Source organism: Zootoca vivipara, chromosome 12, assembly GCF_963506605.1.
Source record: "Zootoca vivipara chromosome 12, rZooViv1.1, whole genome shotgun sequence".
Lineage (NCBI taxonomy): Eukaryota > Metazoa > Chordata > Lepidosauria > Squamata > Lacertidae > Zootoca > Zootoca vivipara.
The window spans coordinates 7,918,004-7,940,436 of record NC_083287.1 but is presented as its reverse complement, the minus strand read 5'-3'; the positions used below and the strand labels follow the sequence as shown (position 1 = coordinate 7,940,436).

General features: G+C 44.9%; 1 protein-coding gene across 3 annotated transcripts in view; it reads right to left on the bottom strand.

The window, feature by feature from the left end:
- PDE1C (phosphodiesterase 1C) overlaps nt 1-16,581 on the bottom strand; it is a 311,437-nt gene extending 294,856 nt beyond the window's left edge. For all 3 annotated transcript variants that reach the window (XR_009558360.1, XM_060280590.1, XM_060280589.1), the window contains exon 1: nt 16,081-16,581. Coding sequence is in view for 2 of the 3 variants with exons in the window: in XM_060280590.1 (XP_060136573.1) it covers nt 16,081-16,402 (322 nt within the window). In the remaining variant the exon portion in view is untranslated. The remainder of the gene's footprint in view (nt 1-16,080) is intronic.
- Between the last annotated feature and the right edge of the window lie 5,852 nt (nt 16,582-22,433).

The following is a 22,433-nucleotide window of genomic DNA, read 5'->3' as shown; positions in this document are numbered from 1 at the left end:
TCCTCGCTCTCCCATTCTTGCCTGGCAGCCCTGTGGCAATGGCAATGTCTCCTTCAGCTGTGAACTTGCAAGCATGAATGGAAGGTGGAGAGATGAGGTGGGAATGAAGAAACCTTTTGTGTGGCCGGAACAAAGTAAGAGCCACAGCCACTGTGCCCCCCCAATTCTGCCTCTGGTCCCTCCTGTGCTTGGCATGTGACCCTTGGAAGGTTGCCCATGAGAGAAGGTGGCCCTCCAGCTGCAAAGGGTTCCCCATACCTGGCTCCTGTTGAACTGGTAGCTGCAGAGCCACCCTCTTTTCAAGCATAGCAAATGATGTTCAGCCATAACAAGCAGAGCAAAGTCCTCTTTCAAGTGCCCACCAGGCTACCTGACAGCCACCAATCTCTACCCTTGGAACTCAAACAAAAACAAAATAGAGTTCTTGCCTTCTGCAACAGACTCATTGCCTAACAAAATCATTCCGCTCTTTTTATTGCAAACTGGTGCCTTAGGTCTGCAGGTACAAAGCGCTGTTGTGAAATAATGAGACCAGCTCTGGTTTGTAGTAAGGGACACAATGGAAGACGTTCCGTGGATGCACGCCAATTTACAGCCAGCATAAAGCACTTCTACTGCTGAATCATTCACAGTATTCACAGCCTAAGCCATCATTAATTCAGACACGAGCTCATTCAGAATTTGGAACCGCTGCCAGAATCTGCTCACATCCTAGGCTCCGGGTTGTAAACAATTTCGCAGATCTGAATAGAGGTCTTCTGGCAACAAGATGTTGAAAGAGGAGCTGCGTTTAGCCACAATCCTATAAGGGAATGATTGGGAGTATCTTGAGCTGAAATCAGTGGGCAAGGCCCTGCCAAAAGTAAGCAAGTTTAAGTCTCGTCTGTCTTATTGGGAGCAATTTAAGCAAATAACACTCCCATTTAAATGTAATGTGAACAAGCTTAATGTGAGTTGTGACAGCCACATTGCAGCGGAGTGAGGTGGTAGAGTCCTAAAGCAGGGTGAGGATGATTATTAATTTAAATTTGTTAGTTGCTTCATCTTGCCCTGGGTGACCGAAAGTGACGTACAAACCAAACCTACAGACAAAAAAACCCCACATAAAGACATTAAAACTATCCCTCTGGGCCGTGGGTGTCGACTATCATTTTTGAACATTCCCTAACTGGACAAACACCAAATATCATCCCTGCAAGAATAATTTTTTAAAAGAACAAGGAGAAATATTAGAGTCCAGCCTGAGGTGGTATCATCCATCCATCTCATTGTGAAACTGTACCATCACATTCTGTTGCATGTGCTGCTCCACACTTTCGAGGTGCAAGGTCCACACCAAACATCTAACACACACATTTAAAGCACATGACTTCTCCCAAGGAATTATGGGAACGGTAGCTTGTTAAGGTTGCTGGGAATCTGTAGCCCTGTTCTCATCTCAATACACACTGTTCTTCTGTGTATTTGGTGAAACATGCATGTTTCCAGATCAGGTGTACGAGACAGACAGCAGCCCGTCTTCCGACAGAACAGCTCCAGAGCTCTCGGAGGGAAGAGGTTCCCCTAGCAACCAACTCATTTCCCTCCAGGCATTCAGGTTCCTGAAGGGTTTGCTCCCTGACACAGAAGAACAGGCTTCAAAGACACATGTTCTGAGCACATGTGTTAAGGAGGACTGAGGTACCTTCGCTCTTGTGCCCATGTCTGTCAGTACACACAGCTGGGCATAAAGTGTGAGTACTTTACCTTCCACAACCAACCTACCTGGAGAGTACCGTAAATGTTCCAGGCTGTGTTTGACTTGAAGAGAGATTCCCCTCCCCCACCACCACCAGTTTTGAATCAGCTGGTCTCGTTTCCAAAGTGGAAGCAACATGTTCGAGAATCCTCCCTTGTTCCTTCTGTGACTACCCAATAACAAGATGCTTCTCTGCACAGACGGTTGGGTTCAGATTTATTACTGGTGCGCACGTACACAGTGGCAGGTACAGTGCCGCAAAGGCAAGAAGCCGTTTCGATACAATTGTCTCTATGAGAGTGGATCAAATTTCTCCATTGCATTGTGCGTTGCCAATGAGCACGTGGCAATTCTGTGCATTGATAAACCAAGCAAACAAAAAACAGTAATTGTGATGCAATGACACAATAAGTCCACTTACCCCCCTTTTAGGGGTGCGGCAGCTTTGGGGGATGGCCAGCGCCTCCCCGTCCCCCAACTTCCGACCCCCGGCCGACTGTGTGTTGAGTCAGCTTTCTTTCTTATATAGTGTTTCATAGATGCATCAGCAGAATTTCTGTAATCTGTTCTACGTGGAGCTGCTTTAAAAATGTTCCAAAACCTTATCTAGGAAAGACTATGGCAGCAAGGATGCTGCGAGGGACCATGTATTCAGAACATATCGCACCATTTTCTACTGGTTACACCGGCTGGCTTGGTTTGAAGTGCTGCTTTGGGCCTTTAAAGTCCTAAATAGTTGAGGGTCATGTTATCTAAAGGTCCTGCTCTCCTGTACAAGCCTGCCTTGGGTTTACCATTCTCTGTTAAAGCCCTGCTCTCCGGCCCATCTATAAGAGATATTAGATTAAAGGATACCAGGAATTGGGTCTTTTCAGCCGTGGCCCTGCAATTATGGAATTCATTCCCCCAGGAAATAAGCATGGTCTCCATTTTTGAAAAAGTGTTATTTTGGTTTTCTTTTTATGAAATGCTTTTGATGTATGAATTGCTACTGCTCTCTTTCAAGGGTGTTTATTATGGTTTTAATTTTTTTATAAAAATTAATCATGTTTTATTATTATTATAATTATTATTGGATTTTATAACATCTTTTACACCACTTTGTAAGGGCAATTGTGATCTAAAAGACAATATATAAATCAGGCAATTAATTTAGGAAAAGCCATGGTCGTCTATAGCAGTCTATATTAATGCAAGCTATAGTTGTCTCTATAGGGACTGCAGGTGGCACTGTGGATTAAACCACAGAGCCTAGGGCTTGCTGATCAGAAGGTCAGCGGTTCGAATCCCTGCGACGGGGTGAGTTCCCCTTGCTCAGTCCCAGCTCCTGCCAACCTAGCAGTTTGAAAGCACGTCAAAATGCAAGTAGATAAATAGGGACTGCTACAGCGGGAAGGTAAACGGCGTTTCCGTGCGCTGCTCTGGTTCGCCAGAAGCGGCTTTGTCATGCCGGTCACATGACCTGGAAGCTATACGCCGGCTCCCTCGGCCAATAATGCGAGATGAGTGCGCAACCCCAGAGTCGGTCACGACTGGACCTAATGGTCAGGGGTCCCTTTACCTTTACCTATAGTTGTCTCTATACTAATGCACAGAGTATAGGGGACCAGCAATTCAAAGTTCAGCTCTTAATACAGGGTGGAAAATATTACCTAATAGGCATTACTGAAACCAGGAGGGATGAGACTCATGAGTGAAATGTAGAAATTAAGGGGTATAACCTATTCAAAAGAAATAGATCAAACAAAGTGGGAGAAGGAGGAGCATTAGGGAGGAGCATGGAGTGTGGATTGAGAATATATGGGTAGAATGTAGGAAAGGAAAAAACTGTGACCATGCTGTGGGTGTCTGCTATAGACCTCCAAGCCAGACTGAAGACTTGAGTGATGCCTTCCTAGAGTAGATTGCCAAACATTCAAAAAAGGACAGATAGAGTGGTCATGGAAGACTTCAACTACTCCAATACCTGTTGGAACTCAAACTCTGCCAAGAATGTAAAGTTCAACAAATCCCTCAATTGCCTCACTGCCAATTTCATTCCCCAGAAAGTAGGAGAAGCAACAAGGGGGTCATCTGTCTTGGACCTGGTTCTTACCAACAGGGAGGAACTGAAGAATGAAGTGAAAGTACAGGGAACCTTGGGAAGAAGTGACCATGTCCTTTTGGGTGTCAAACAGGCAAGGGAAAGCTGGATGAAATTGGACATGCACTCTAGACTTTAAGAAGGCTGATTTCAAAAAACTTAAGGAACTATTAGTTGAAGCCCCATGGTCAAAGAGAAAGAGAGCCAAAGATGGGTGGGAGTTTCTTAAAGGTGAAATATTGTTGGCACAAAGGCAAAAAAAAATATCCAACAATAAAGAAAAGTGGGAGGCACCTAAAGAAATTGGTGTGGCTCCATAAAGATCATACAGATCAGCTAAGATGCGATGCTTTTTTTCTAGAAAAATAGGTGCCAGTAAGGTGTTACAGTAAGTGCCACACTTTCTAACAACAAAAAAGAGAGGTGCCAATACTGCGTACCCCCTAAAAAAAGAGATGTAAGAAGGGCATGCATAAGAGATGGAAGAAAGGAGAAATCACAAAGGGAGAAAATACAGGAATAGCCAACAGTTGCAGGGAGAAAGTCAGGTGGGCCAAAGCTCAGAATGAGCTCAGGCTTGCAAGAGAAGTTAATAATAATAATAAAAGTTTCTTTGGATGTGTTCGAAGCAAGTGGAAGAGCAAGTAAGTAGTAGGTCCCTTGAAGGGAGAAGGTGGAGAAATGCCATCACCTAAAAGGAAAGCAGTGCCCAATCTGATGATAACAGACTAAACAATGCAAGGTGGGAGCTGCAGCCCAAGACAGCAAAAAAGGTGGTATGGGAACACCTAGCTACTTTAAATGAATTCAAATCTCCAGGGCCTGATGAGCTGCACCTAAGGGTACTAAAGGAGCTTGTGGATGTAATCTCAGAACCTCTGTCTATTCTTGGAGAACAGGTGAGACTCCTAAAGACTGAAGGTGGGCAAATGTCCCCATCTTCAAAAGCGGGGGGAAAGAAGACCCAGGCAACTGCCAACCAGTCAGCTTGATGTCAATACCAAGAAATGTCCTAGAACAGATAATGAAACAGTTGGTCTGTAAGCACTTAGAAAAGGATGCTGTGATTACAGCATTACTAAGATGCTGTGATTTCTCTTTTTTTTTTTAAATATATTTTTATTAATTTTCCAATTAAAACCAATTATATCACATTCATTATTTCAAATTATACACATATATATATCAATCAAACCGAATGTTATGCCAAATCATCTAGAGAATTTTTTATTTGGGTTCCCATGCTTCAAGAAATTGGGGATTCCTCGCAACCGTCCACTGCCGTCTTTTTTCTAAAGTTCAAATCGTCCTCCAAATTCATAATAATCCAGATCTTCCCCTTACAGTCACATAGATGTTTTCCACTTTCAACCGATTGTTTCCCAGCTGCTGAGATAAATATCAAACAAGGTTTCACAAATGTTCTTTCTCCTGTGTGGGTTAATCAGTCCAGCCTCCCCATAAATCTTCTTAGTCTGGAGCTCCCTGTTGCGTCGAAGCAGCGCCATCTTAAAAAGCTCAAATCACTTTCGTTTTCTCTCATAGCCATGAAGATTAACGATCTTTATAAAATTTACAGCTTTTCCAGGCAGAAGACCCAAACATCAAACCATAAACTCTTGGTAAATTAATGGATCTCCTTGCCCTATAGCTGAACTTAGCTTCAGGTCGCTGCTCCAATTCAAAGTGCGTCACAGCTCATAAATCCTCCGAACGCGTCCAGGACTCCTTCCGTCCGACTAGGGGGGGGGCTTTTCTCATCGGCAACTCCACATCTTTAAAAAATATGCTCAGTAACAACAGTTTATAAAGTTCAACTCACACAGTCTTTTGCTTCTCTTTCACTCCAAACAAGCCAGGACATCGCGTCTGGGAAGGTACGAAGTAACTCATATGAAGAAAAATTAAAAAAAACTCAATTCCCTTATCGCTCCATCCCCATCAATCCTTCTTCCAGATGATATACAGCCTTTGACTCCTCTCCCTCAGCAGCATAAATTTCTCAGCAGTAAACAGCGCTTCTTCCCCTCCTTCTGAAGTATGTCCATAGATTTAAGCCTAATTATCTTCTTTAACCATGGAAATCCCCGCCATGCAGATTAGCGTCCGGGAGTCCTGGCCCTCGTAAGTGCTTTTCAGCCCAAGCTCCCCCCACTCCATAAACAGTCGGAGTGGGTCTGGGGGCATCGCGGGCCAGCGGCCCCTCTCCGTAACCCCCGGAGAGGGTAGGGGGTTGCCATTTACTCCCCTAGCAACCGCCAAATTCCTTACGAAGGTCAGAGGGATGGAAAACAGGTCCGCCATTCCTGCCGGCGGAAACCGGAACCCCCAAGATGCTGTGATTTCTCAAAGCCAAATCATGCCAAACAAATCTCATTTCTTGATAGAGTTATTAGCTTGGTGGATCAGGGGAATACTGTGGACATAGTGTGTCTTGATTTCAGTTAGACTTTTGACAAAGTCCCCCATAATATTCTTGCAGAGAAGCTGGTAAAATGTGGTCTGGATGAGGTAACTGTTAGGTGGATTTGTAGCGGGTTGACTGATCAAACCAAAGAGTGCTGACTAATGGTTGCTCGTCATCCTGGAAAAAAGTGACAAGTGGGGTGCTGCGGGGTTCTGTCCTGGGCCCGTTGTTGTTCAACGTCTTCATAAATGACTTGGATGAAGGAATTAGGGGGATGCTCATCAAATTCGCAGATGTCACCAAACTGGGAGGGGTAGCTAATGCCGCAGAAGGCAGAATCACGATTCAAAATGACCTTAACATTGGAGAACTGGGCCAAAACCAACAAAATGTATTTAATTTGTTTGGTTTTTGTTTTTTTTATAATAATTTTCATTAATTTTAATATAAACAAAACAAGACAAAACATAGCATACATGATCCATCCCCCTTCCCTCCCTCCCCCCACAAGTCCACTTCTGCCACCAGTAGGCCTTGCGGGTGTTGGGAGCCAAAGGCGGTCCATTTTAAAGCTGAGTTTGTCCTCCCCCCTCCTCCCCCCTGCCCCCCCCTGCCACCAAGAGGCCAGGGGTGGAGGGAGTATTGAGGTTTGTATTTCCCCCAGCTGGTCCTTCAACATAAACACACAAACAAACAAATAATTTTAAAAATCTCCAATTCTTAATTTCTTAACATTGTATTTGTGACTTCCTCGAATCTCTTCTTCCTGGTTTTCTTAGTTTCTTAATATAGTTGTAGCGGGTTTTCTATTCTTAATTCAAAATCTTTTCCTTAAAATATTCACTTTATCCTCCTCCTTCTTCGTGCCGCCTCCCCACGGGCCCCCTCCTGCCACAAGAGGAACCCGTGAGGTGCAACCTTCCAAAGAAGATCCATCTTTGGTGGTTGGGTTTCCCTCCACTCCCTCCTCCCCCCCCCCAGAGCCCCCCAAAATGTATTTAAATAGGGGGAAATGTCAGGTTCTAGGCGGGAGGAGCCAACTGCACAAAAATATGATGGGGGTCCTTGAATCTTCTGTTACGCTCACATGAGGGAGGGCTTTATCATGAGAGATTTTAAAATTGCACTCATGTAATTTTAGTATGTTTTCAATCATGTATGTAAACTATTTTACTTAGGCAATTTTTTATTATCATTTCAGGGATGGGGAACCCCTGGACCTCCAAAAATTATTGGACTACAGTTCCCATCATCCTTCACCACTGGACCTGCTGGCCAGGGCTGATGGGAGTCTGAGTCCAGCTGCACCTGGAAGGTCAAAGGTTCCCCAGCTGTGATTTATTCCATAAAATAAATAACAAATGGACCTGGCGCTTGGGCCCAGACACATTTTCAGCAAAAGCATGCCTGCTAACCACATAGCCCAGCTTCTGCACGTTTGGTCTAATGTCTGCTCTGCTCACATGAATGGGGGACCCTGCCTTTGGAGTGTTCTCTGAACTTGTGTTGACAGAGGTGCAGCTGGATGCTGTACAAAGCTCACAAGCACAGCAGGCAGGGTGAGACCCGCAGGCATGACCCTCCACTCCTCCCTGTAGTCATGCTTACCGTATATGATGCATTTATACAGCTCTAGGTAACCATGCAAAAATCCGTGAATAAGGAGGGAGAGCCCTGGGAAGTTTAGCAGTTGGGAGGGGGGTTGAAGTTAGCAGTCGCCGTACTGATGACTCCAGAACAGCTGCAGCTGAGCTTTCGACTGCTTCTGCCTATTAGCAGTTTCACTTAATAATAACTATCAGGTTCTCTTCGAGACCCAATGGGGTAGAATGAACACATAATTGTAGCCGGGAACAATAATTTTGAGTCACTTCTCAAAATCACAGTTGGATGCTTGTGTAATTATACCCTTGGTAGTCAACTGTACTGTGCAAGTATTAAGAGCTACTAGTAACCTTTTGTTCCCCGGCAACAGGGATGCAGGACATGGTGCGAATGGGCTTTCCATGTGCTCTGCTCAGCATCATCTCTTCCACAACCATGTACTGTACTGTACCAACCCTGTTATCACCTCTAGTTACCATGTTCCATTTGAATAGGGTTCTACACAACCATCAAAACTCGTTTCAAAGGTGTTAATAACGCAGCAGTTGGTGCAATTGAAAGCACTTTCTGGCAGTTGTACCAGCTTTTCACACTATTAAACCCTGTGAAAATGGGACAGCCCAGTAAATCCAATGCAGAAGTGGTCAATGTTGTGCCTCCTACGTAGATCAGGGAGGTCCAACTTTTCATACAGACTAGGCCACAAGAATACTTCAACACAGAGCCTGCAGATCACACACTGAATTAAATCTCCATGTTGTAAATTAAAGTGCTCACAATGTCTTCAGTATTATTAAATATACACAATCAATAGATCTAATTACATACACAATTAATAGATTTAATAAATTTAATGTTTAAACAGATTTAATACACAAACAGGTGTGTGCACTTTCATGAACAATGCATGACAGAAAAAAAAATACTCTTTTAAGGCTTTAAGATGTTTTTTTCTCGAATGTTGCCAAGGGCTGGCAAAAAGGGCCTCGTAGGCTACATGTGGCCCATGGGCCACAGATTGGACCACCCTGTTCTAGATGTTGCTAGACTACATTAACTTCACCCCTGACCATTAGGCATGCTGGCTGGGGGGGGGGGTGGAAATTGGAGTCCAACAAGTTCACCACCCCATATTGCACCAGGGAATGAGTACAGGCAGTCTATGCCCAGAGACCCATGCTATTTCCAAGACCAGCCTCCTGCATCCCCCCAAAAAACCCCAATAACTTCTACAGAGCACCTGGATGCCTCAAGCTATTCATCTTTAGCACTTTTTACACCTAGAGAATTTTATGTAGGATCAGTGATCTACCACAGAATTGCAGCAGGTGACACTTTTAGCATTATATTTTCTTAATAAGTTGCTGGCTTTCCTGGTTGAGGACTGCGGAGGCAGGCTTATGTAAGGCAGCTTTCAAACGCTACCTGGTTGTGCCATGAGAGCAATGTTTAGAGACCCACAACCATGTAGACATGGTCAACAGCAAGAGATCTTTATCTGTAATAATAATAATAATAATAATAATAATAATAATAATAATAGTTTCCCCAGCCACTCTGGGCGGCTTCAAACAGAAAAATGAATTAAAATAATCTATTAAACTTTAAAAGCCTCCCTAACAGGGCTGCCTTCACATGTCTTATAAAAATCTGGTAGCTGTTTTTCTCTTTGACATCTGATGGGAGGGCGTTCCACAGGGCGGGCGCCACTACCGAGAAGGCCCTCTGCCTGGTTCCCTGCAACTTGGCTTCTCGCAACGAGGGAACCGTCAGAAGGCCCTCGGCGCTGGATCTCAGTGTCCGGGCAGAACGATGGGGGTGGAGACGCTCCTTCAGGTATACTGGACCAAGGCCATTTAGGGCTTTAAAGGTCAGCACCAACACTTTGACCTGTGCTCGGAAACGTACTGGGAGCCAATGTAGATCTTTCAAGACCGGTGTTATGTGGTCTCGGCGGCCGCTCCCAGTAACGTGAAATCATCACCCAGCTGGGATCCGGCTGTCAATTTCACATTGAAGATATACTGCCCCTGCCCAAATGGCTATGGTGAGTGTAAAGGTTTCAGCCAATTTATGGAATGAAGCTATGGAAAAGTAACTCTTATGGTGAGGCTGTGACAAACAAATGGGCAAAAGAAAGATACAAGGCAGTGCAGAACTGGACCACATCAAGAGCTTCAATACGTCTGCATCTTGCATGACCTCAAGTCACCAGGCATTACTCTAAATACAGCTCTGAACCACATGTTTGGGATTCTCCCAGTGCCTATTTTGAAATCAAAGCAGCTGCAGATCAGATGCCCATGCAGCTCTTTTTCTTTTTTTAAAAAAAGGCACGGAGAATCCCATTTTGTCCTACCAATATGCACACGTCCCTCGACTACTCTGTTTCTTTCCTCCTTCTATTAATTGCCCCTTCCCAACCACCCACCAAATCACAAAAGGAATTCTGCCACACACTGCAGCATCTTCAGACTCAAGCATACCAAAATGAGATTTGAAAGGCAACATTGCATAAATATGCAATATATTCTCAGGACAGAGTTGTGGCTGGTTTTTGTTTGTTTTTATCACGGAGCTTGGGCCAAGCTTTTTCAATCTCATTCTGACTGCTTGGGATTTTGGAAATCTGACAAAGAATGGCTTTTTTCCTTCTTAAATAGTGTTTGCATTTCCAGCTCTCCTTTAGAACAGGGTGTGTGTATATAAATCTTACATTTTCTTTTCTTCCTTTTTGTACGCTCACCCCCTGGAGATTTTCCCCTTGATTAGTTTTTGTCTCAGTTGCCTTGGTTTGTTTCCTGAGAGATCATGGCATGGCATTCACATTCCTACATTTGTAAATGCAGCCTACAGTCTTTTATGCTTTCGTACCCATCTGTGCACTAGCACACTCCATTTGATCTCTGTGCGGTGCTATTCAAGTTAAGGCTGCAGCCTGCTGTGCAACTAACCAAGCCTGTTTCACAAAGCCAAAGAGCATGAAATAGAAATATGTGAGCACGCCTTGGTCAGAGCATGGAAGCTTGCTTTGAAGAACTTGAATCTTGTGTGCATTTGCAAAACAAAGAACTATCTTTTAGAATGTTTTATGAGTTCTTCAGCAAAAAAGGACATGCACATTATTATTACTCTATTATGCTAGCGGGGGAAGCTGTTCAATCCTTTATGCCTCAAAATAAATTCCTAAATTTAATTGCAATTGTCAATAAACCTGTCATTAAAATACAGCAACAACCATTACAGCTGCTTTCCCGATAAAGTCTACAGGTAAAAAGAAGGTAAAGGACCCCTGGTTGGTTAAGTCCAGTCAAAGACGACTATGGGGTTGTAGCGCTCATCTCGCTTCAAGCCAAGGGAGCCGGTGTTTGTTCACAGACATCATAATCATCATCATCATCGTCGTCATCATATATTATTTATACCCAGCCACTCTGGGCGGCTTCCAACAAAAGATTAAAATACAGTAATCCATCAAACATTAAAATCTTCCCTAAACAGGGCTGCCTTCAGATGTTCTCTAAAAGTCTGGTTGTTCTCTTTGACATCTGGTGGGAGGGCATTCCACAGGGCGGGTGCCACTACTGAGACGGCCCTCTGCCTGGTTCCCTGTAAATTGGCTTCTCACAGCGAGGGAAACACCAGAAGGCCCTCGGCGCTGGACCTCAGTGTCTGGGTAGAACGATGGGGGTGGAGACACTCCTTCAGATATACTGGACTGACACCATTTAGAGCTTTAAAGGTCGGCACCAACACTTTGAATTGTGCTCGGAAATGTACTGGGAGCCAATGTAGGTCTTTCAAGACCGGTGTTATGTGGTCTTGGCGGCCGCTCCCAGTCACCAGTCTAGCTGCCTGTGTACCAGATGAAGCTAGTAAGCAGCTGCCCTGGACACAGAATTGACCTGTGCCTCCACGGACAGCTGTGAGTCCAAAATGACTTCCAGGCTGCGCACCTGGTCCTTCAAGGGCACAGTTACACCATTCAGGACCAGGAAGTCCTCCACACCCACCCGCCTCCTGTCCCCCACAAACAGTACAGTGGTACCTCGGTTTATGAACACAATTGGTTCCGGAAGTCTGTTCATAAACTGAAGCGTTCATAAAGTGAAGCAAACTTTCCCATTGAAAGTAATGGAAAGTGGATTAATCTGTTCCAGACGGTCCGCGGGGTACTTAAACTGAAGCATTCATAAACTGAAGCATGGGTGTAATTGGTTCCGGAAGTCTGTTCATAAACTGAAGCGTTCATAAACTGAAGCGAACTTTCCCATTGAAAGTAATGGAAAATGAATTAATCCATTCCAGATGGGTCCATGGCGTTCATAAACCGAAAATTCATAAACCAAGGTGTTCATAAACCGAGGTTCCACTGTACTTCCGTCTTGTCAGGATTCAACCTCACAGTAAACAAGAGTCACAAGATTGCATGGGAGGAGTCAGCAGTGATGCCAAACATGATTGCGCACAGTGCCGAACCCAGAAGTAGCCCCAAAAGACATCATGAAGAGGGGCAGGGTGGGGGCAGGGTAGACTGTTAAGCGCTCTGCCAATTTGCCAAGGATTGCCTGTTCTGGGGTTTAATTGGAGCTTTGATAATTAAGGTGAGCTGACATGCTGAGCTTGTTTTAATGCTGGACAGAGGAAGATGATGGCCTTGCCATCTACAAGACAATCCATCTACAAGACAAAAGACTCGACCAGTAATCGAAGGGGGTGTGATGTTACATGGAAAGAAAAGTTGTCCTTTTACAGAGGTTTTGGGCAAGGTGTTCTGGGAACAAGGAGGAGGGAAATTGGACATGTGGCACTGGCTGGAAGAGACTGTACCAAGAGACATGGGGCCATGACTGGTTGCTGCTTTGGACCCAAGCATGTTGAAGCTATGAAGGGAGCAATGAGAGACACTAATGGGGTGTAATGTTCTGCACCCCCTCCACAGAAGGCTTCAGGTGTAAATATGTGTGAATAAATCATAATTCTAAGACACCGCAGGCTCCGGTGTGCCTTGATGTTCCAACAGAAACACAACCCTGGTTGTGTGTCTGGAACCCCCTGGAATCTTGCTGCTGCTTGGCAGAGATTGGAGGTGATGTGTAAGAATACATTGCGGCATGAGCTTCATAAGAAGTATCTGATGAAGGACAAGTCTGTGCTGGTGAAATCTGAACAAGGCATACTTAACCGTGGGGTGACTTTTGTGCATGGATGGCATCTAGCAAACCATATAAACATACAATTTTTATTTTTCTAAATAGAACTTGCTAGTCATTTGGGAATGGAGGAGAGGTGAATGAACCTCCCTCAATGGACTGATGCATGTGGTTTTAAGTGCAAAGTTTTCAACTCCCTCCCTCCCTCCCTCTCTTCCTCAGCAACTAAATAAAACATGTTTGTCATTGTCAAAACAGCATTTCCTTTCTAAATCCCATGTTGTTCAATTACAAGTGCACTTTTACCCTCATTAGCTGATCAGTTTGAAAGGTTTTTTTCTCAAGCTCCCAATATCTCAGACAATATTATTTATTTATTTTTAAGAGCCTGGACAATATGAGGGATACAGTTCCCTAAGATGTTCTGCCTACTAGCACAGCATTGCTCTAAAAATGAATCCCTTTCCCCTTGTAAGTGCAAACTCAAATGTATCTGGAGTTATACAAAAAGAGCATGGGCTGGCGATGGGGAAATATGAAGATGAAGACCCAGAGGGAGTAAAGGTAAAGGTAAAGGACCCCTGGACAGTTAAGTCCAGTCAAAGGCTACTATGGGGTTGCGGCGCTCGTCTCACTTTCAGGCCAAGGGAGCTGGTGTTTGTCCACAGACAGCTTCCCAGGTCATGTGGCCAGCAGGACTAAACCACTATTGGTGCAACAGGACACCGTGATAAGTGCCATAGCACACGAAAACACTATTTACGTTCCTGCTGCAGCAGTACCTATTTATCTACTTGCACCGGTATGCTTTCAAATTGCTAGGTTAGCAGGAGCTGGAACCCAGATTCGAACTGCCAACCTTCTGATTGGCAAGCCTAAGAGGCTTTAGACAACAGCACCACCCACGTCCCTAGGTTCAAATGGTTCAGCTCTAGCATTCCATGTTTGCAGCCTGCTCACCTTGCCAAACAGTGATGAGTATATTCCATGAGCTCTGCATGTCCTCACCCATAAATAAACCCTCAAGAGGCCAATTTAGAAGTATACGTCTCTTGATGTCTTAAAATAATTTTAGTCTAATTATGCATTTCCTTTGTGATAAGTGGAATGGGCTTCGATGAGCTGCTAGTTAGTGAACTGGAAAACTTTGCACTAATGGTGTGCAACTTTTGCCATTTTCTCTATTCATTCAGCTTATTGCATTATCATGAGGATGCATTCTAATTATCATGAGGATGCATTCTAATAAACTTGTGCAAAATAATAATGGTGAGCTGGATACATGTCATCAGCAGAGAATTGACAGGAAAGCATTCATTGCCAAGATGATTATTTTATATCACATCCTATATGAGTCAGACCGAGGCATTGGCTAGACTGAGTGGCTCTTGCTCCAACAGTCTTTCCAAGCTCTGCTACCTGTATCATTTTTAGCAGGAGATAATGTGGATCGAACCCGACGCCTTTTGAATACAAAGCTTGCACTCTACCATTGAGCTATGAGCCAAGAGAAGGGAGCCGCGGCCAAGAAAAAGAAAATTAAAAGAGAAGAGATGCAAAAATCATGCTTACAGCTCCAGTGGCTTTTGAGCTGCTGTCAGCTTGCTTTCTCGGGATCTGTCATATTGGTTCTCTTCCCAAGCACATCTCCATATCAATTGGTGGTACTAACAGACCACATAAACTAGTGTGGATCTGATAACTGTGCTCCCATTGGGAGGAAAAATGGGATAGAACATGGGTAGGAAAACTAAGGCCAGTGGGCCGGATCAGGCCCAATTGCCTTCTGGATCCGGCCCATGGGGCTTTTCAAAATCACATGATTCTTAATTGTTTGCCATATCAATATATACTCTTAACTGTATTCTGCCCTTGCCATCGCCTTGTGCTTTTAAAAGCCCCTTCTTTCCCTCCTCCCATCCCTTAAATTATTGTTTCCCTAAACACACGGCAGTCATTTGCTAACAGCTCAAGCAACATTCATTTATACACAGCATAACATAACCATGGTCTCTTACCACCCTGTCTTCACCCAACCATGGTTGGGATGGGGATGGGAGAGGTACCAAAGAAATTAAACCAAGCATTTAAAAAATGAACATGTATTTGAAATGCAAGTGACAGTATGCTTTTGAATTCTCTGACTGGGGGAGTGAAGGGGCACAGTCTTGTATCGGAAGGTCTTCCTGGAATACAGAACATGCTGTAGGACCACCACTTCACTGTCACCTCTCCTCATGCTTCAGCTTGCAAACAGAAGGTATGCTCTGAGGCTGCTGACGGCCAAAACTGTTAAATCAACATCCAAGCCCTTCTGTAACTAAGGCTTATTGCACGCGTTTCCTCCTATTGTTTACTCCTGCCTGCACTTCCTCTGCTGTCTCCCCTGTGCCAGAAATAGTCTGCACATTTTCTGGGCAGGGACCAATCCTCCTGCCCTGCAGAATCACTTTAGTGCATGCAAAAGGACACCCATCAGATACAACCACACCATGGAACGCTGGGCAGCAAACCCAGAGCAGCTACAAACCTCCATTCAGCAGCGAGCGGACCTTGAAACTATAACTTAGCTCCGTAGAGCTGTTGAGAGGCTACAGTGCCACTCTGAGCTGCTTGAATAACCAGATGTTAAACAATTTTTAAAAATGCAAATATCCTTTGATGCAGGGGAAGGGGATTTCAGCCGGCACCGCTTGCCATGTCACAGCGTTGGAGAGCGCTGCGCTTTCCCCTGCCTGAAGTGGTTTCTACCCAGTCACCGCAGTTCCCGCTATTCGCTCAACTAAACTTCCAAGGAAGTTTTGCCCGACTCAGAAAGCCGAGCAGATTCAAAAGTCGTGAGCGGGGAGGTCCGTGGAGTGGCACCGATTGAAGCGTGAGCGTAGGCAGAGAGACACGCATAGGATGAGAGGGAAGAGAAAGGCAAGACACACACACACACACACAGAGAGAGAGAGAGAGAGAGAGAGAGAGAGAGAGAGAGAGAGAGAGAGAGAGAGAGAGAGAGAGAGAGAGAGAGAGAGAGAGAGAGAGAGAGAGAGAGAGAGAGAGAGAGAGAGAGAGAAGGAGCGAGGCCCAATCGTCTAACACTCACAGGCGCTCCCGCAGCGGCGGGGATTGAGGGGCAAGGCCAGCCCAGCCGGTCCCTGTTCCTCTTCGGGGCGCTTCAGCACCACGGACAGCTCCTCGCGCGTTTCCTTCTCCTCCGCCTGGCCCGGCCGGTTGCTTCCTTCCCAGGCGCCCGGGGCGGGCGGCGGGCGGCGGGCAGGCGCGGCTGCGGTGGCCGCCTTGCCCGCCCCTTTGCTCCGGGACGCTCGTGTCTTGCTGCCGGCTGCCGGCGGAGCCCCCGACGGCTCCGAGCGCACCTGGACTACGGCGTTGCGCGAGCGCGTCAGCGCGGAGGTGATGGAGCCCATGGCTCCGCGGGGAAGGACGACGGAGCGCCCGGGTCCGCGGTCAAGGCAGGTAGGCAGGCAGGCGCCCCGTTCCCGCTCGCTCCGCCTTCGCCTCCGTGGCTGGCTCGAGAAACGCAGCTCCCGGGTTCTTCCGGGCAGCTTCGGGCGCCAACCTCTGCCTTGCGCGCGAGTGCGCGGAAACCGGCAGGCTATCCCCCACCCCACTTGGACGTCCCACTGGTGGTGCCAGCGCGCAAAGGGCCGCCCCCTCGGCGCTCAGAGGCGCTCCTTGCTGAGCCTGTGGACAAAGTTGTTCCAACTTGGCTTGCTCAGCAGAAGAAGGGGTTGCACTCAGAATCTGAAAAATATTTTTCTTTTTTAAAAAGAAGAAGACCTAGCCTAGCTCACCGGGTCAATCTAATCCTTATTATTATTATTTTTATATTTTATTGAAAACAGTTCAGCTAAAAATGTTTTTTAAAAAATGAAAGAGAAAACAAAAGGAGCATCAAAACCCTATAATTCTGCACATACAAGTCTAATACAAAGATATGAATGAAATTATTATTCTAATACATTTATTTATAACCTACTTTTTTATACAAAAGCTTTCCAAATGTCATAATATTTGTCGATTCATAGTCTGTGTCTATAAGATATCCATTCATCTAATCTTCTCACTAAGTCAATAGGACTTTGTAACTGCTTGTTGTGATGTGCAGGGATGCCAACTTGAATAAAATATTGGGGGGTGGGCAGGTAGTTCCCACCCTACATAATCAATCACATGATGTGGCACACACAGTATTTGAATGGCAATGCCCATCAACTTGGGGGGCTGTCCCCCTCAAATATTTTATGGGGAGAGGTGAAGGGACCTTGGCTCTTAGGAGTTGGCTCCTATTGCAAAACATAACAAGCTGATTTGCTTTTTCCCATTCGAGCTGCAGATCTAATTTTCTGCTTCCTCTGCATGCTTCTCCCTCGCTCTTTCAAGTGTTGGCGGAAGAGTCCTTTGGACCAGGATGTCAAGCTCAAATAGGGCCTCGCATTTAGACTCTTGTCATTTATTGTTGGCACTTCATAAGTTTCACAACTTTTTTATCTGCATCGGACCAAAATGTGGCATGCATGCACACTCAGTTTGGAGCTGCAAATGAGAGGTGTGATTTAGTAAAAGACTTGCTTTGTTGTTCCCTGTCAAATTAACTAATTTAAAATATCCATAATAATAATGATATATATATCGGTTCTGATGGCACAAGTTTAGACTGAGTTGAACATGCCCTCTCAGATCAAACCGCTCACTCATGTTTCCTGCCTTATTTTGTTGTTTTTTTGTTGGTGTGTGTTGTCATTATTTAATTTTTATTTATTTTTGGTAGAAGCCAGAAATGGCCCAGGTCACTATGGTCCTCAGAGGGCCTGGTCTTCATGGCTGAACTGAACTCAGCCATTTGCTTCTCATATAAATAGGTGAGCCTCATACCCTCTGCTTGGGAAGCCTTTTCTCCAATCCTCATATATGGGAGCTGCTTGGAGTCATTTGCTAACTAAGAGGTAAACATTCTGCATATGTTCTAATCTTTATAATTTCTGAGCATCTAGTACTACAAAACAGGTTGTGGGACTGAGCCCCAATGGAGATGTAAATATATTAAGGTTTCAAATAAATGTCTGTGCAGCTCATTTTCAGTTTTGCAGTCACTTTTGATTAATTGTTTCCTTGAGCAAAATTCAAATCTATATCTACATACGTCTTATCCCATGCTGACACACATGCACAATTCCTTTGTGTGCAGCTGTAGGAGGGCCTGTTTATACAATCTGTCATACGGGGATAACAAACCTCTGAGTCATTTTCATGACCTGGTTTGGTTACATGTTTGAGGGGATATGAATTGCAGGTTGAAGCAAGCTGAGAGTAAGAAAAACCAGGAAAAAATCAGAGTACAACTGGATGTAGCCGGCGTTGTTATGGGGAGGGACAGAGGGAAACTGTAATTGATTGCGTGTTTGTTCCTATGTGCAAAATTCAGAGAGAGAGGGAGGGGAAAGGGAGGAAGGGAGGAAGGGAGAGAGTGAGTGTAAGGGACTGTTGCCAACCCAGGAAAGTGGTTTTGTGCAGTCACAAGGTTGTTATTTTGATGAGTGTATTTAATAGTTACATATAGTGACACAGAGTGACCAACAAGTCTGCTGATGTTTCTTCATTCTTGTCTCTGCCACAGAGCAGATTTGCACATGCATGTACGTCAAACACACCAATATGAACGAGTGACTTGCCTGCACAAAACTACTACTTGAGACCAACACCACAGATGCTTCCTCTGGCGCAGCACCTTTCAGTGGAGGCAGTTTAGACATTGTTCCATGTTCAAGACCAGCATGGGCAACTCAACCACAGAGTCTTGTGGCACTTTTAAGGCTACCATGTTTACTGTAACATATGTTTTCGTGCACCATGTCATCAGCTGCACAAATAATTATCCTGCGTTACAGGCGTAAGTAGGGACGCGGGTGGCGCTGTGGTCTAAACCACAGAGCCTAGGGCTTGCTGATCAGAAGGTCAGAGTTTGAATCCCCACGACGGGGTGAGCTCCCATTGCTCGGTCCCTGCTCCTGCCAACCTAGCAGTTCGAAAGCACATCAAAGTGCAAGTAGATAAATAGGTACCGCTCCGGCGGGAAGGTAAACAGTGTTTCCGTGCGCTGCTCTGGTTCACCAGAAGTGGCTTAGTCATGCTGGCCACATGACCCAGAAGCTGTCTGTGGACAAACACCAGCTCCCTCGGCCTATAGAGCGAGATGAGCGCCACAACCCCAGAGTCGTCCGCAACTGGACCTGATAGTCAGGGATCCCTTTCCCTTTCCCTTTACAGGCATATGTACACCTGGTATGTGCAGAGAATGAGGAGTCCAGAAAATGTTCCTTTCCATCTGCCTTCCCCCAATCCCACCCTCTGTTTGGACATTTTCCAACTCTTATTCTGCAAATAAAAGAGCTAAGTCTCACTTGTGGGCTGCTAGGAACAGCCTTCCTAGCATTTCATAGAAAATCCGAGGATTATGTTAAGTCATAATTACTGTAATACAACACTTCATCTCTGCTAAGGGGCTGATAATAGACTTGGGAGAAACTGCCTATGCTAGAGATGTGATTACACAATGAACACACCTCTGTAATTTCCAAGAAGGGAAATATATGATTACAGTCTTGCCTACGCCAACATGCAATGCTGTGTATATGTATTAGGTTGGCTGGCTGGTGTGCGATGGCTAATATAAATGCATATTATTTATTCACTTACGCATTACATCTGCTTTTCCTGGGTAGCATAAGTGGTGTGGAAATTTCCTTAGCAAAAATGTAGCAATTATAGCTACCCATGCAACTCTCTTTTGCATCCATGCCCTTTTCTGCCATATTAACAGTGCAATCCTAAGTAACTCAGTCTCATTGTGTTCAATATGCATGAGTTATCATGTTTGGGTCTGAAGTCTTAGGATGCTGTCCTATACACTAGGGGCAGGCAATATGATGGCCTCCAGATGGACCGCAGTTGGGGACCACTGGGTGAAGAGGCTGAGGAGTATTGGGTGTCCAACAACACCTAGAGGGCACCATGTTGGATAACTCCTGCTATCTGTCAAGATATTGAATTTTGTTAGAGTCAACATGTATGGGATTTATAACACAGAACACAAATACTTTATAATATGATCATGGGACATCCATAAAACAATGCAGCTACATAAGAACATAAAACATTTCCAAAATATAATTATAAACAAGCCTCTTAGATATTGCCTTAAGTATGTATACAAGCTCAGCGAGAGGAGTGAGCTTGCATTTGTTGGGTAATCTCATTTATATTGGGTCTAATTTGAGACAAACAAACTCTCATTTCCTCATTGACACAAAGAGCACTTTCTCTTTTTCTGATTTTTCATATTTGTCAGAGTTGAAAATCCCTGTTCACAACAATATGTTGTGGAAAACTGTAGAAAAAATAGCCAGCGCTCTTGAATATTGATCCACATTCTGCAGATAAAAACATTTTGTTACTATACTATACCTCGCTACACTACACTGAAATGTTGAGATGTTTCTTTGATTGTCCTGAGTCTTCCTGCCACACTTGCCATCCTCTCCTGCCCCACCAGTGTGGCACGCCAAACCCTTTGAGAACCATTGTTCTAGACCAGGGTTTCCCAAACTTGGGTTTCCATCTTTTATTGGACTACAACTCCTATCATCCCTAGCTAGCAGGACCAGTGGTCAGGGATGGTGGGAATTGTAGTCCAAAAAACATCTGGAGACCCAAGTTTGGGAAACACTGTTAGACAGACCCAAAGAATGCCCTTAAGGCAGGTGTGAGGCATGGCCAGTATAGGTGTGCTTTGGGAAGAGTTCCCCCCACCTTGCCATATTGGAATAAACTTTATCCTATTACCATGCTGTCATCCGAGGCAACTCGGCCCCACTGACATCATCACAGGGAGTTTCCACTGCTAATGGAATTGTCCCTTATGTGAACATATAAACAGTGCTAATGCACTCAGCCTAAGACACAAAACAAAACAAAACACAGATCTGCCGCTTTCCTTTGCAGATCTTTGTCTCCAGTGTCTGTCTCCGGGGCTTTTCCCCAAGGGGAGAAACATAGAGTAGCATCACGAGAGATAACATGATAGGTGGCAAAGAAGAATCCTTTCATCCCAGGAGATGCCACTTTGCTGGTGATTAAAGAATGGGGCTTCTTTATTATAAGTGGGAATGGGGAGGGTGGAAACAAGCTGCATCGTGGTTTGACATTTATATTTCAAATTATTAACCACTCTCAGTTCCACCCTGATACTTGCCACCTGCCTGGATTTTAACTTGTCTGAATTAATTTTAAGATGTATATTTTAAATAATTGATGTCTGTTTTTATGCTTATTGTGTTGTTTTTATGATGTTAGCTGCTCTGAGCCCAACCTCAGCCAGGGAGGGCGGGATACAATTATTATTATTATTATTATTATTATTATTATTATTATTATTATTTCGACTTGATGGCACTCACCATTGCCGAGACTATCTAGCAAGCAGCAATATTTCTTTTTCTCATAAACACTCAGAGCAACCTGTATGAGGAGATCACTGCTGCTGCCATTTAACATGGGCTGCCCACCAATTAAATTGCTTTACCTACTCAACCAGCCTTTAACCAACTGAAAAATCCTGCCAGGCAGAGCCGGCCCACCCACAAGGCAGAGTGAAGCAGCTGCCTCAGGCAGCAGAAGTCCCTGAAGTGGTGCCCCGCAAGTGCTCACAATATATTACTGGAACCTGCTGCCATGGCTGATTCTTGCCACCGCCACACAAGCTAGGTAAGATACGCTTCAGCGGGGGTGGCACTGCAGCAGCAAGACAGCACAGCACTTCCCCGTTTCAACTCAAGCGGCAAAATGGGACTTATCTGGAGTCCACTGCAGCTCTGTGATTCTATGGTGTGGTTCCATGAGTCTATGCCAACCACAGAACAGAGAAACAGCAGGAACAATATATTGCCTACTAGCCCTCCCCTCATCCTCCTCACCTGGGGGATTTGTGTAGCTTCTTGCTGAGAGTGGAACAACAGGAAGGGCCTCCTTCAAATTTTACTGTACATAGGGTGAATGCCCCTAGTGAGAATGGCTGTATGGGCTTTAAATCTCAAGGCCCTCACATTTTTAAAATGTTTATTCTGTTTGGAAACTCTCTTTATATGGCACAGCCTTGCCCTATTGATTGAAACTGTCGGATTTTGCTCTCTGGTGTTCTCTTCAGAGCTTGCATTTAATAAACTGGAGAGGGGTTGCAGGATCTGTAAAAGTGGCTACTGGGGGGGGATATGAAGTATCTGAGCCAAAACAACAACAACCACCACCCAGAGCAGTGTTCATGCTGGTTCAAATGGTGCCAATTGACCAGAGCTGTGAAACCAGCCCTGTGAGGAAGTAGAAATGTCACCACTCCTGTAGTTTGACCAGCCTGAGTCAGGAGACTCACAGACTTTACTAGAT